The following is a 15653-nucleotide window of genomic DNA, read 5'->3' as shown; positions in this document are numbered from 1 at the left end:
TTCACTTGCTTGAGCTGTGCTTTGTTGCCATCATGTGATGGAGGTTATCAGGCATTATTGAGTGCATTATTGAGCTCGTTGTCTGCGATTTCTGTAGCCCTCGGTGTAAGATCCAGGACCCAAGCGTCTGTTGGTAGAGCTCCATCTAATTCTGATTTTTCTGTGGGAGTTGATTCTCTAAGAGAAATGATTTTGTGGCTGAAAATGATCTCTTTGATTCTTTAACATAAATTCTTAAAATTAGGATGGAGAATCAATTCACAGGATCAGGAGAAACTATTTTTTTCCAGCTCCCAATCTCTTAGTTCATTTCAGAGAATCACTTCGTAGAATCAGCATAGAATCACTTATCTCTGAAAAACTGTTTGGCAGAGCTCTTGCTTGATTTAGCAAAGAATCAGCTCTAAGAGCTCTGTGAAACGCACCCTAAGCTGAGGTTCCTGTAACGGTAGACTGGGGTGTACTTCTTTCAGCTGATGACAAACGAAACAATTGTGCACATGACGAAATGAAAATGAATGACGAAACACTAGCTACTGTATGCAGTGACGGTCACTACTACTATCGAAACACCACTTCCGCCACTTTCCAGCCAGTGTAATATTGAATGGAAAGTTTCCATCTCCTCAACTGCATCTGAAGAAGTGACCTTACTTGGTACACGGTAAGCTGCAGCTGCTGCAGGCATCGATTTCCTTCAGCAAAGCGCGCGACTTCTCAACGAAATTTGCCATGCCATTCGTGGCAATGGCTGGCAGAACCGAGCCACTTCACAGATTCACAGCTGAGAGCAGGGCCCAGAATCTCCCAGCCCGTTGTCAAACAAAAGTTAAGCTCGGGAACCACGGCCCATGATTGCCGAGTGGCGCGTCAGCCACTCAGCCGGCACGGTCGGCGTCGGCCACGGCGCCGGCCGTGAGCCGTGCTCAAGGAATTAGGACACCGACAGGGCTCGACGCCTCGACCGGACGGGAAGGTCGGCAACCGATTTTTTCGTCAACTATACTCTGCCGGCAAACTAGCTATTCCAGTATTCCTGCTAGCCCACCAGAGCTACTCTGCCGTATGCACACACGTTGTTGCACAAATTCATGATCCAAACAAATCTTGGCTCACGAATCACAGCACCAGATTACAGACATCTAAACAAGATCAAAAACTTGGAAACTGACTACTAGTACCATAGATCATTCTTGACAACAAACTGAGCTTCCGTCGTTATTAGAATTAAACTAACATTACTGTACTGAACTAACTAATCCACATGATACACTTAGCCTAAGCATGACCGCTACATCAGTAAAACTAGTAAGGTGACCCGCACAAATAGCGTGGGTAACTAGCTTTTTTATACAAATATTTGGATGTTTTGTTTCAAAATAAATGAATGCAAATACTTGTGTTTAGTCATGTCATTGTAACATATCAGGATACCATATATGTATTTTTCTTGTGGCATATCTTCGAATTCATGAGAAAATGAAATAGCTTATACAAATATATTTTTTTGGTATTTACTGAAGCAATACAAAGGTTTATACATTTTTATCAAGAATATCTTTTGTATTTTTATTGGCAAAGTATTTTTTGTGAGGTTTTGTTACCTTGATAAATTATCCTTAAATTGTAGTAAAATGTCTAGTTTAGTGGCTCAATGTACAATGACAAAATTAATAATTAGAATTTAGTATTTGAGTTTGAATCGAAATACTAATGAGTAGTTTCCTCATTATTTTATTTGTTCTCCAATCACCGGCTGCTACAACCCCGTACATGCATGATCCCTTGTTGACTTAAGGTTGTTGCTCTTTTTTTAATCGTGAACCCTGCTGGGATGGGATCAATAAATTTGTTGATGCAGCTACAATGGATCCCCTCCACCCCCATGGTCATGAAAGATGCACCATTGACCACCAGTCCTCATCCTCGGGGGCTGGGTGCCTATTTCAAGTCGGCATGCCTCCGCGACCCCGCCAGTCCTCACGCTCGGGTTCTGGGCACCTCTTTCAGGTTGGCGTGCCTCTGTGGCTCCGCCAGTCCTCGTCCTTGGGGGTTGGGTGCCTAGTTTAGGTCAGCGTGCCTCCTCGACTCCGCCAGTGCTCGTCGTCGAGGGCTGGGTGCTTATTTCAGTTCGGTGCGCCTTCGTGGCTCCGCTAGTCCTCGCGTTCACGCTTGGGGGCTAGACGCCTATTTTAGGTCAGCGTGCCTCCGCGACTCCGCCAGTCGTCGTCCTCAGGGGCTGGGTGCCTATTTCATGTCGGCGTGCCTTCGCGGCTCCGCCAGACCTCATCCCCGGGGGCTAGGCGCCTACTTGTGGTCCGCGGATCCGCCAGTCCTCGTTCTCAGGGGTTGGGTGCCTAAATTTGATCAGCATGGCTTTGCGGCTTTGCCTATCCTTGTGCTCAGACACTTGGACCTGCTATTGGGAATAACTTTTTCTTCTTTTTTGACCATTGGACTGATTATACTAATCCCTTCAATGCTCGGGGGCTACTCCTATGAAGTGCATCTTGCGACACCCTCCATGTCCTTCGCTTCGACCTGCTGGATGTCCAACATCCATCAACTCGACACTTGACTTCGCTCTGCGCTTGCTCGGATTTTCTTCTTTTTTGAGCACTATGTAGCCTCTCCATCATCATGACACCATCGCAGCTTCAGCCGACCACATTCCAAGCTTCGCTGTGATGTCCTCAGGTTCCTGTTCGCCTACACATCGCTCGGGGGCTTGAGAGATATGAGTACCCTAGGGTCCCCACCGTCCAGGATACTGGTTGATCCTGACAAGTGAGCCCGCCCGACCAGAACATGCGGGCCAAGGACACAAAGATACTTGGAGTACAATTCAAGGAGGCTGGGCGATTCAAATCAGCCCGGATATTGCGGGATACATATTGCAATCCAATTCAGATTACCTTCCATGTAACAACCGAGCAGATTAGATTTAGAACGACTTGTAACCCTAGGTTGTCAGTCTATATAAGGCGGCCAAGGGCACCTCCCGAGGGCAATCCAATCCCAAAAAATCCATGCATACACGCAAAGCAATACAATCCAGTATACAGGATGTAGGGTATTACTTTCTCGAGGTCCGAACCTGTCTAAAACTCTCGTGTCCCTTATGTTCTCACGATCACCTTCGAGTTCTTGGTTTTGCATTCGGTTCCACCTACAAATCAACCACTTGGGTAACCCCCTAGTGGACTACCGGGCTTATAAATCCGATAGTTATAAATGAATCGATTCGCCACCGCTCTCAGTTAAGAGAACCTTGATCACCATGTCACATCATAGTAAGAAGTGGAATGGAAGGAAATGTGAAATGATGATGATATTGTTATCTAATAAATTATTTTTCCATAGTGAAAAGTTTTGAAAATGTTGCTCATGTAGAATGGTTAGCTCAACTTTAATTTGGATGCTAAAACTTGAAAGTAAGGATCCACTCTTAGTTACTTTTTAGCAAAACAAATCCCTCAGCCAAAAGTCTTTCATACTAGGAGTCAGCTAAGTATATACCATAGTCAGGTAAATCTTGCTGAGTATAAGTATACTCAGCCTTGCTTTGCTGTTTACTTTTAGGTCTTATTGAAGAAATGATGGAGTTGGTTGCTGGTCAACCTTAGGATGGCTGTTCTTTACCTGAAAGGTGGTCGGTTGAGTGGTCTCAGGCCTCGCATCGAGGTGGTTTCGTGTTGGATGACATGTTGGTGGGCTACTCTTGTTGTCATGTATCTTTGTTCGTGCTTTACCATTTAGACTTTCGTTGTGTTTTATTTAAGAACTCTGGCTTATAATCTTTTATAAATTTCGTACTTGGTTTGTAAATTAAGCTGGGAACTCTATGCTTGTAAACTGAAATGCCATGTTGAATCATTTGTGCTCACCTTCGTATGAGACTTGTTGCATATTGTTTCGATCGAGATATTCAGTGGTTGAATCGGGCTTGACCCGACGGACTATCGGATTACACCGTTTTAAGTGGATGTGACCAGATTAACCATTAAGATGATAGTTAGCACACTTAAGCTGGTTTAATTTGGGTGGTTTCGCCACAACAATCCTTCTCATTTTTGCAAATTCGGCATGTACAACAAATGAAACCATACAACGGTTTGTTGTACTTTGCCAGATCGAGAAAACCCCAAAAGCCATTAATGTACTCCATGGAGCATTTGTCCGCGTTGTACATCCATTGCCATTCATCTACAAAGTATTACCGAACCAAAGATATTCTGATCATCCATAGAATTATACAGGGAACATAACAAGCATGATACAAATTTCATTAAACTCAAATATTGTTCAAAATTTAGATAGAAATACACAAATTTAAATTTTAAACCTAAACAACATGATACACTACGACAAACTCAAATGTTGCTGAAAATTTAGATAGAAATACACAAATTTAATTTTCAGACCTAAACAACATGGTACACTACGACAAACCATCCACTGAGTACTATCTAGGAGGATTTTAAGCATCCTTGGGCGGCGAAGATGAAGGTTTCGCTAACCCAGCCTCATCCTGTGGTTTATTTGTACCTCCTACGATGGTAGTACTCAGTGGACCTGAAACCGTCAGGACTGACAGTGGAGCATAATGATCACCAAAAGGAGATACCTGACCTGCCGCAACAGCATCTTCATGACATCTTTCCAAATCACGAAGCATTGCCCTCTACCACGTACTTATTTTCTTCGGCTTATCACGACGACCAACTATGGTTTCCCCTTGTCGCGAGAGGAACAACGATCGCTCCCACCATCGTCACTACCTCCAGCAGCAGTAGCCATCCCTATGTACCATAATTTATTTAGCTCATATTCGCAAATGACTAAACTATGAACAAACTATATTTTTTCCCCACAATTTATTTAGCTCAAACATAACATATAAATAAAATTTTTATTTATTGTAGGTTATTCTAAAAATGACTAATTACATACCTCTATTTTATCTTATTATCTCTATGTACCACAATTTATCTCGCTCATATTTTCAAATGACTAAAATATGGATAAATTATATTTTTTCCCATAATTTATTTAGCTCATATTTATTAAAGACTAAACTATGAAATTATTCCTCTAACCTCCTATCAATTTTTTTGACTAATACAAATAGCATCCAAAAAAATTGTAACTTATTCTAAAAATCACAAATATGAGCTCTAAACAACACATGCATATAAATGAAAAATTTCTCCATTGTACCTTATTCTAAAAATCATAAATTACTCTACCTCTAAAGTATAAAACTTAGTAAACTAACCATGTATCAAGGAAGGGATGAAGTTTCTAACCTTTAAAACACTTAAAAGAGTGAAATCCCTATGAAATGGTAAAAAATCTGGCAGCACCTCCCCTATTTCGCCATGAATGGATGAAGTCCGAGTTGGAGGAAATGGTCGGGCAGGAGAAAGAAGACGCCTGATTTATATAAGGGAAGTTAGTACTGGTTGGGAGCTCAAATCGGTATTAAAGTTCACCCATTAGTACCGAGTGGAGCCTCTACCCGGTACGCCCTCAGGCACATTAGTACCGGGTGGAGGCTCCATCCGATACTAATAGGTGACCTTTAGTTGCTTCTGGATTAAAAATCGATACTAAGGACTATAACCAATGTCAATTTTTCAGCAGTGAGTCGACGAACATGTAGGCCGTGGGCCTGCTCACGCGACCCGGCTTAGGTTGATCGACGGTAAAAACTGAGGTACCGTACACGCGTCACGTATGCATACGTTGGGAGAGTTACTCTGGTGCCTCCGAATTTTCTTCTAGTCTACCATGAGTGTACATATTACTCCCTCCATTTATTTTTATAAGGTGTGATATTACATGGCACGATCTTTCAAATTACATTTTGATCATTAATTTATCTTATATTATATTATTTATGGTTATAAATTTATAATCGTTGGGAATACATTTGATTACAAATCCAACCAATTCAATTTACATTATAAAAATAAAATTTATTGGTTAAATTATTGGTAAAAATAACAAAGTTTGAATCTTAATACGCACGTACGTCTTATAAAGATAACGGAGGGAGTATTACGTCTACACGGTAACCTTGCTAACGCAGGCTTAATCTACTATGTCGTTGTCTGAACTCTGAAAGTCTGAATCCTGGATCAGACTCCTGATATGGTGATACGCCAAATATTGCTGTCAGTATTCGATCATTATGTTCCAAGTCGCATGTACCAAAAAAACATGCATCATTCCACACTTGAAGAATTGTTTCGTTAATAAAACTCCTGGAATTACTTTTCATATTAGAAAATTGGCCACCGTTTAGGCCCTTTAATGACTAATGTACAGTATTAGTACAGTGTACGGTGCACACATTTAGCAAATCGACCATTTCAAAATAATTGGCAAGGTGACAAGGCATCATCATTTACAAATTACAACAACACAAAACTGAGTTCCAACAATCCATCTAGTACGAACATTACAAATCGACACAAAAAAAATGAAAGTGAGGTTGAGGAATTCACTGCCTTAAAATCCAGATGTACATATGGACATTACAACTCCTAAGCTGCCGTACTTAGCCAGGGTCTTCTAAAACCTTTGTACAGTACTCCTACTATTTTGCAGCAGCAGCACATATGTTCCACAGGTCAATGCATGGCGGTCAGCATGGTCGATGGAGGCAAGTAGTATCTGAGCTGAGTAGTGAGCTCCCAGTCCTCCATCATCTGGGCGCAACCTGGCCACACCTGCAGGTTCTCGTGCATGCCGTAGATCGCCTCCATGCATTCTCTCAGGTCCTCCAGCGCGTACCCAGCCACCAAGCACGGCGCCTCCAGCGAGTAGTAGCCCAGGACCAGCCTGGCCAGCACGATCGCCGACGCCGCCACGGCCGACGGCAGGGACGCGACGCACCGGTAGTCCAGCAGCGCCATGTCGGCCAGGTGGTGCGCCAGGGCCCTGGTGATCACCACCTCCTCCTCCTGGGAGTCCTGGCCGCTGTGCCTCATCAAGTGGTCGACGAACGTGTAGGCCGTGGGCCCGCTCAGGCGGTACCCGAGCGCCGCCACCAGCTCGCGCTCCGCGGCGAGGACCTCGCGCCGTGAGCACCCGGCGTACGCGGCGACGGCGTCGGCGTCGATCCTCTGCACGGTGTTCCTGTCCTCGTACTTTGCCGCGGCGAAGACGGCCACGGCTCCAAGGAGGAGGAGCTGATGCTTCTGGTCGCCGCCGGTGATCTTCTTGATCGACAGGAAGCGGTCGACGTAGGAGACGGCACGGTGCAGGGCGCCCGAGGCAAGGTCGTAGTACCTGGAGAAGCGGTGCATCTTCTCGATGAGCTCGGCGCGGTCGGTCATCATCATGCCCCCCGCCTGCGTGTCGCTGAGGTAGTCCTCCGAGGGCCGCTCCGCCGGGTCGGTCTCCATCACCCGGAACGTAGCGTCGATGTCGGCGTCGTACTCGCCGCCGCACTGCTGCCGCGGCTGCTTCTTGTTGGGCGGTGGCGTCTTCATGTTGGTGACCGTGTCGTCGCCGTAGCTGCGCGGCGCTTGCAGCACCGCTACGGGCGTCGTCGGGGCGTCGTCGTGATGAGCGTCCATGGGGAGGGAAGCCATCAGGCCGGCGGCCGGAACGCGGACGCTCTGGATACCGCGGAGCATGGCGTTGAAGCCGGCGTCGTGGTTGCCGTGCCGGCGAGACAGCGCGAGAAAGTCCTTGGATGGCATCGGAAGGTCGGCGGGCTTGGGAGGGCGCACGACGGCGTCGATGCCCCGGAGCAACGCGCCGATGTCGGCGCCATCGTCGTAGTAGCCGTACCCGCCCCACGCGGCAGGAGGGCCCTCCGCGTACGTCGTGGCCATCGTCGGCCGCACGTCGGCGCGAGGAGCGGCGCGGGCTAGTCCGGGAAGAAGGAAGGGAGCGACGGAGCACATGGCTCGCTGGCCGCCCAAGAAGCAAGGAGCCCCTGTCGGAGGAGCGATCGATCAAGTCGATCGCCGGCGCCGCAGGGGGGGAAGAGAAGTTGTGGACCGGTGGATCGAGCGTGGAATTCAGCCAGAAACTCCGACGACGGGTAATGATGGCGACCTCCCAATTTATCGCCCGCGCTTAATCCTAGTTGATCACCGAGCGAGGTTAATTAGTTGCGCAGTATGTACGCTAGCTGCTGTGATGGACTGATCGAGTCGGAGTCGGAGAAGAACGATCGCCGCCTTGAATTGGTGTGTCTGATTGGTTTTCATATAGGTACTCTAGAATGCGCACGCGATCGAGTAACCATGCAACGGAAATTATCTACCGATTGGACGGCACTTCGTAAAATACAAAGAGCTGTGGAAGCCTTGTTCATTCGGACTGAGAAATCAGTTCAAGCTCGGCTTCTGACATTCTTTTTTTGAGAGAAAAAAGGTATTCTGGCCTATGACAGCATCTAAATGTGTACACAACCGTTAAACTCATGGACATGTAGATTAAATGGACACCAAGTTTAAACTAGTACACGTATCGCAAGGTAGCGATAAAAGATCCATGTACCCATTCGTCTCAAGTTCGCTTGGCACGAGCAACCAGCACTGTTATGGTTGGTTGGTGGCAGATCCTTGCTTATTGTTGTGAAACACTTTAATTAGTGATTAATTAATATTAGAGTTAATTATAGAGGATCTTTCATGAAAAGGTGTGGAACTTTGGGCCAACTCCATCCAAGGAATATGATGCCCTTTGGGCATGTCCTTTCCCCTTTATAAATATGTAATCACACCATTCATTCAATTAATAGAGAGACTCCTTAGATTCATTCTTTCAATCTCTCTTTCTACTCTCAACACTTATATTTTAGAAAGATGAAAATAAAGGTGGAACATTCATGTAGCGCCACAACAACAATATATGAAAAAGTGAAGCAAGTGTCCCTCTTGATAAAAAATTTCATCTCCGTGAACAAAAAGGTGAAGAACTCCTAAAATACGGCTATCTAGATTTGGAAAGAAAACATCCAAAGGCCACACCCTCATATGCAACGACACCGGAGTAAGGTGGAAGTGAGAGTTGCTGCAAAGGCGAAGAGGTAGGATGAACTTCTTACACATCGACGCCACCGATTAAAAAACAAAATCTAGACAACACAGAACCTAATAGAGAACCGTGTTTTTTTTTTGCCACCCAAGGGCAGAACAAACCGTGCATGGACATGGAGGCAAGGGGCTTGCAGCAGGCACTCCGACAAATGCAAAAGGTAACACAGTTAATTGAGCATGTGCGTATCTCGTTATATGGCACAAGCACAACTGCACAAGAGGATATAGTAGTGATGGTTAAAATGATTATTTGGTTCAGAATAAGTTTAGTTTGACAAAATTAGGGAAAAAACAATGATACCTTTTTGAACATCATGTTGCAACTTGCAAACGTACGGAACAGAGAATAACTTTTTTCGAACGAACGGGCACGAGACTGTGCACCATGTCTATTAGTAAAGAACGAGTTTACCAGGCGACCCGAACGGGCCGCCGACCGGGGAAGAGCTTACAAGAAAAAAATTACACTCCAGTTACAAGTTGCGCTAAAAACTTCGCACCAGCCAAATCCAGGCACGGACCTCCTATTTAATCTTACCTAGCAATCCTAAAGTGGTTAACTCCTTTCCTTGAAAGATTCTCGCATTTCGCTCTTTCTAGATTTCCGAGACGACAAGCAAAATTAGGGAATGAAGGCCCTTCCTCGGTACGCCAGGACGTGCCCCTAGCATTTTCCACCACTTTGCTACACTATCGCTTGGCTCCCACTTTGTTCGGGTTCAGTTGGGGGCACTGGATCCATGCAGCGATTAGTTACCAAATCCATCTAGAGTAACGGCAACCGGCCAGCAGGTGCAGCGCTGTCTCTTGGATCCGGTGGCACAATGGACAGGACTCACATCTCGGCCATCCTCGTGTCGCCAAACAGTCCGATGTCCACACCCTGTTCCGGATGGTGAGCCACGCGAAAAACTTGCATTTTGGTGGTGCCCATGGCTTCCATATTAGCGGTATTGGGTTAGCTCCTGCATTTCCAATTAATTGGGCACGGTACGCCAATGAAGCAGTGTACTTCCCTGATTGTGTGAACTTTCGGGAGATTTTATCCTCCTCTCCTTGTGTGAGATTGACCACCAGAACATAGCCTCAAAGTTCCACAATTTGTTGGAGGTGTGTTACTGTAAGGTTTGTGGCGATGTTGAGATCATGCACCTAGGTGTTATTTGTTCTAGCCTCGCGTAGCTTCCTGTTATTTTCCTGGAAATTCGAAAGATCGCAGCGGCGATGTCCTTAGGTCTGCATCCTTGCACCCAAGCTGAATGCCAGAAGGAAGTTTTTGTTCCGTCACCTATCTAGATCGTTGTGGCAGCTGTGAGGAGCAGTTTGTCGTTCTTGTTGCAAAGTGTTCCCAAACCCACCCGCGGTTTTTCTAGCTCCGCCCACTCCTACCATAGCCAACAAATGCGCAACGCCCTCGCAAACCTTTCCAGATCGAGCACCCCAAGTCCCCCGTATCCTTGGATCTATTGACCGTTGGCCAATTGACTTTACACTTTCCTCCCATGAGCGCCTCATCTCCCACCGAGAGGAAACGTTTCTTGAATCTATCCAGCTCGTCGAGCACCTCTTGTGTGGGATTAAGGGATGTGAGAAGATACACCGACTGTGATGAGAGGACCGATTTGACCAGGGTAACACAACCTGCTTGAGTGAGATTGCGCCTCCACCACCCCGTTAGGGACGCAGTCGCCTTGTCGGCGAGGGGTTGAAAATCTACCCTTCGAAGGCGCGTCATTGCTAGTGGCAGCCTGAGATATTTGATTGAGAAGCTAGCCCGTTTTGCTAGTAAATCACTAAGGATGTCATCAAGATCCAAGTTCTCACATTAGATTGGCACAACCGATGATTTTTGCAGGTTTGTTTTGAGGCCAGTCACCTCACCGAAAAGTTGGAGTAGTCTTTTTAAGGCTGCGACCTCTTCTTTGATTGGCTTGATGAAGATAACTGCATCATCTGCATACATGGACGTATGCAGCCTGGAGCAATTTGTTCCCACTTTACTGAGGATGCCAGCCTCCGTTGCGAGATGTAGTAAGCGAGTCAATAGCCACAATGAAGAGCAAGGGGGACAATGGAACCCCTGCCGCAGTCCTCTGCCGTGCGCGATCGGTTAGCTCGAAATGCTGTTTAGTAGGACTTGTGAAGAGGAAGTAGAGAGAATCGCTATCACCCAATCTCTCCACCTTGCTGGAAAACCTAAGTGTTGAAGCAGGGCAAGCAGATAATCCCAACGAAGTGAGTTGAAGGCCTTGGATTATATCGAGTTTGATTAGAAGCATAGGCGTTTGTTACGGTAAAATCGTCTTGTCGAACTACGAACATATTGGAAGTTATCGTGGATACTACAGCCTCAGATAAACACGCTTTGGCTGTTCGAAATTATCTCCTGCATAGTCGGTGCTAGCCTTAGTGCCAGCAGCTTTGAAAGGAGCTTTGCGACACTATGAATGAGACTAATTGGTCGATAGTCAGTGATATGAATGAGGCTAATCAGTCGATATGGAATTTTTTTCTTTCCTAAAAGAGTTTCGGAGGTGGTGATTTTGTCCGCTCCATCCTTCTTCGGCAACAGGATTATGTTCGCTGAGTTTAGAAGGTCTAGGTTAATGCATGGCTGAAAATAACTTGTAGAATGGAAAGAAGATTTAAAGCAGTATAAATACAAAGTGAGCCAGTAGTTTTGCCATCAAAGACAAAACCGTCGTACGCCTTGTGCTTCAAAGAGAATTCTAAAAAATATACGTGCTTGAAACAGAAATGAACTAGATATCGGAAAGGATTATCTGAAAGCAAAAAAAAATTAACAAAATGGAGACGCGGGGAATCGAACCCCGTGCCTCTCGCATGCGAAGCGAGCGCTCTACCATATGAGCTACGTCCCCATTCGTTTTCCTACTTAGATCATAAGCATCAAGTATCATAAAACATGATTATGCTGCGAGCCTATGTTGCAAGCCGTTTCAGATGTGTCACTGGTTGACATGCTCTTGGGCTCTCGGTGCGGAGTTTAGCTTATCATCAGCTTCTCTTCTGACTTTAGCCCATACCTTGCAATGCTCCTCCTACGTCGTCCGAGCACAGCATGCTGGCCCCTCTCACCTCTTCTTTGGTAATCTTGTTTGTGTCTGTTTTTTTTTATAAGGTGTTTAATTTGTGTTGATTTGGTCGCTCTCGCCTCTTCTGTACCAACAGAATTGATGAAGTGATCTTCACTTACATGGATAGATGCATGCCGATCAATCCCTCGTCCAAGCACTACATACGTATACGTGCATCTTGTCGAGCAAATTGGATGGTGGGGGTCAGTAACGTACTAAAGTTCAGTTCGCCTTAGACAATGTCAGTCGATCAGAGTCATAGCAATGGCCATCATCGACAAGCACTCCTTCCATCCCAAATTACTATTCGTTTTGGCTTTTCTAATTACATATCTTTTGCTATGCATCTAGATATAGTATATGTCTAGATACGTAGCAAAAGGTACGTATCTACAAAAGTCAAAACGAATATTAATTTGGAATGGATGGAGTATGTTCTAAAATCTGAATGCTGCATCTCAATGATCAGCCCTACCTAGCAGGCTGCAGGCCATTCGTTGGTATGTGCCATCAGGTTTGTCTCTTAACTCCTAGTAAGCCACTCTTATTATAACTTTGACTAGTAATCTATACTACAAGTATATATTATCCATAAACGACGAAAAGTGCTATAGAGTGTGAAAGCTAGCATTTCCCATACCAAAATAATGCCAATGTTGTGATGTCAATCTATATAGAATTTTGGACAGTAATGGTCAAACTTAAAATGGTAATTTGACTTCGAACAAATAAACCTATATGGATTTTGTTTGTGATCGGAGAAAGTAGACCGGACACGGGAAGGCTGGTCATTGATCTGTTCATCAGTTGAGAGCTATTTGCCTAGTTAAACCAGAAGGGAGAAGGGATCAAGTCGCCGTCGCAGGGAGGGGGAGAAGCGGTGGTGGTGGTGGATCGTGTGCACGGAAGCAAGCACTTGCGCGCTCCTATTTACCGCCCGACAATGGTCGCCTCTGAACGAATCCGACCTTCACCAGAACACCAGGGTGTGTGCAGCGTGCGCTGCTCCGATCATCGTTGCTAGTTGCATACGATGCACGCGATCTAGCAAGGCGCTACGCGTAATCCACGGCGACGTACGAAACCAACCAGGCTTAATAGTTCAGTCGGAATTGGAAAATCTGTTATGCAAGTCGACGTTTCGAACAGGGGATGCAAGAAAAAAAAACACCATGAACACGCGACAATAGCAATACATCATCATGCAAACTTTGAAACTTGAGCTCGCGAATTACCTAGTTAAACCATATATCAAAGATCACCTCGGTTTTGAAAGGCAACAGAGATCTTTAATTCAAAACAACAAACAGAGTTTCCAATCATCCAGACACAATTTAGTGATATATAGACATTACAAATCGACACACTGATTGCTGCTACCTAGGCTCTACCAAAGTTTCTTGCTGCGTTCTTTAGTTTTCTTCGTGTCCATGCTGTTGAATTGTTGATCAGTGAGGCAGCAAGCCGTAGCTGCGCATGTAGTCCTCCGTCATCTGGGCGCAACCTGGCCACGCGCCCTGTAGCCCATGCGTCTCCTCGATCTCGTCCATGCACGTCGCTAGGTCCTCGAGCGTGTACCCCGTCACCCTGATCTCGTCGTCGCTCCACGACGCCGCGGGGTTCATGCTCAGCGTCGCCAGGGCGATCGCGGACGCCGCCACGGTGGACGGCAGGAACCGGATGCACCGGTAGTCCAGCAGAGCCACGTCGGCCAGGTGGTGCGCCAGGGACCTCACCGTCGTCGAGCCCTCGTCGGCGCCGCCGCCATCGTTGCCGTGCCTGGTGAAGTGCTCGACGAAGGTGTAAGCGGTGGGCCCGCTCAGGCGGCACCCCAACGCGGCGCACAGGGCGCGCTCCGCGTCGACGACGTCGCGGCGGGAGCACCCGACGTGCCAGCAGGCGATGCCGTCGGCGTTGAGCGCCAGGGTGGCGCGCCGGTCCTCGTACTTGGCCGCGGTGAACACGGCCACTGAGCCGAGGAGGAGGAGATGGCCGGAGACGTTGTAGCCGTTGACCTTCCTTGATGACAGGAAGCGGTCGACGTAGGAGACTGCGCGGTGGAGCGTGCCCGGGGCGAGGCCGTAGTAGCCGACGAAGTTGTACATCCACGCCACGACGTTAGCGCGGTCGGCCAGGGTGATGACCCCCTCCTGGACCGTCCAAAGGTAGAGCGCCGACGGCCGCTCCGCTGGGTCCTGCTCCATGGCCCGGAAGGTGGCGTCGATCTCGGCGTCGTAGATTTGGCCGGGATCCTTCTGCTTCTTGGGAGAGGTCTGGGTGGTGGTCGTGCTGGCGGCGGAGTCGGCGGCGTCCTCGGCGGCAGCGTCGCCGTAGCTGAGCGGCGCTGGAAGGCTCGCTAAGGGCGTCGTCGGAGTGCCGACGGCAGAGTCCACGGGGTCGGGACCAGCAAACCCGGCGGCCGGAATGCGGATGCTCCGGATGACGCGGAGGACGGGCTCGAGGTTGAAGTCGGCGTGGTTGACCGGCTGGTCGGCGCCAGCGGCCACGGGCTGGGGCGCGTGGCCGGGAGGCGTGCGCTGGAGCACGGCGGCGTGGATGTCGCGGAGCAGCGCGTCGATGTCGGCGCCAACGTCTTCATAGCCGCCGTACCCGCGCATCGCGGCAGGAGCGCCGCCGTCAGCGTACGTCGCCATCGTGCTCCCCGCGTGGAAGACGGGCACGGCGCGAGGAGCGACGCCGGCGAGGGCAGGAAGAGCGAAGGGGGCGACGGCGCACATGGTTCGCCGGCCGCGCACGATGGGGAGCAAGAAGCTCCTGGAGGAGAAGGGAGAAGCGATCAAGTCGCCGGCGCAGGGAGGGGGAGAAGCGGTGGCGGATCGTGTACGCGGAAGCACTAGTGTGCTCCTATTTGTCGCCGATGATTGCCTCTGAACGAATCCGACCTTCACCTGAAGTGCTAAGTGCGTGGGCTGCTCCGATCGGCTACAGAATTGTAGTGCCTACGATGTACGCGATCCAGTAAAACGCTACGCGTAATTCACAACGACGTGCGACTAACGAAACCAGGCTGCTTGTAATTTGCGAACAGAGTACGCCGGCTGTTCAATCCGATAGGAAAATCAGTTATGCAGTCGACGCTTCCGAACAGGCGATCAAGCGTCAGCAATGGACAGGATTTTAGGGTTGTTGTGCCCATGCGCAGAAATTCTGCATCTCATGCGTAAACTTGCTTGTGCCCATGGGCGAGCCTATTTGTTTGTTGAGCTTCTCTATAGTTCTAGAGGCTTTAGCACAATTTCTAAAGCAACAAAAATCAACCTTTGAAACATGCTTTCGAAAACCCTTCTCAAAAGCCAATTTTTTTCTTAAACAGCTTTTGAGATTAGTTTTCAAAAGCGTGATTACATGGTCATTCTTATTGCTTTAAAATCGGTGTACAAGCTTGATGCAGATCAAACAAACCGTGTCCTCTTTCCCTTTACTTTGGGGCTATGTTTGAAAAACAATGGACTGATTCTTTGATTGGCCG

At 47.6% G+C, this 15653-nt stretch overlaps 2 protein-coding genes and 1 non-coding gene across 3 annotated transcripts; all 3 read right to left on the bottom strand.

Moving 5' to 3' along the window:
- Positions 1-6638: 6638 nt before the first annotated feature.
- On the bottom strand, positions 6639-7850 carry LOC101785979 (putative cyclin-F2-1). The gene has a single exon (XM_004954952.1). The coding sequence runs from the start codon at positions 7848-7850 to the stop codon at positions 6639-6641; it is 1212 nt and encodes a 403-aa protein (XP_004955009.1).
- Positions 7851-11874: 4024 nt separating this feature from the next.
- On the bottom strand, positions 11875-11947 carry TRNAA-CGC. Its single transcript has one exon. It is a non-coding gene; the product is annotated as a tRNA-Ala (tRNA).
- A 1664-nt stretch (positions 11948-13611) lies between these two features.
- LOC101785577 (putative cyclin-F2-1) lies at positions 13612-14901 on the bottom strand. The gene has a single exon (XM_004954951.1). It carries the CDS (start codon positions 14899-14901, stop codon positions 13612-13614), a length of 1290 nt encoding a protein of 429 aa, XP_004955008.1.
- Positions 14902-15653: the final 752 nt, after the last annotated feature.

This window comes from Setaria italica, chromosome I, assembly GCF_000263155.2.
Source record: "Setaria italica strain Yugu1 chromosome I, Setaria_italica_v2.0, whole genome shotgun sequence".
Lineage (NCBI taxonomy): Eukaryota > Viridiplantae > Streptophyta > Magnoliopsida > Poales > Poaceae > Setaria > Setaria italica.
The sequence above is the reverse complement of the archived record's forward strand: the minus strand, read 5'-3'. Positions and strand labels throughout refer to the sequence as shown.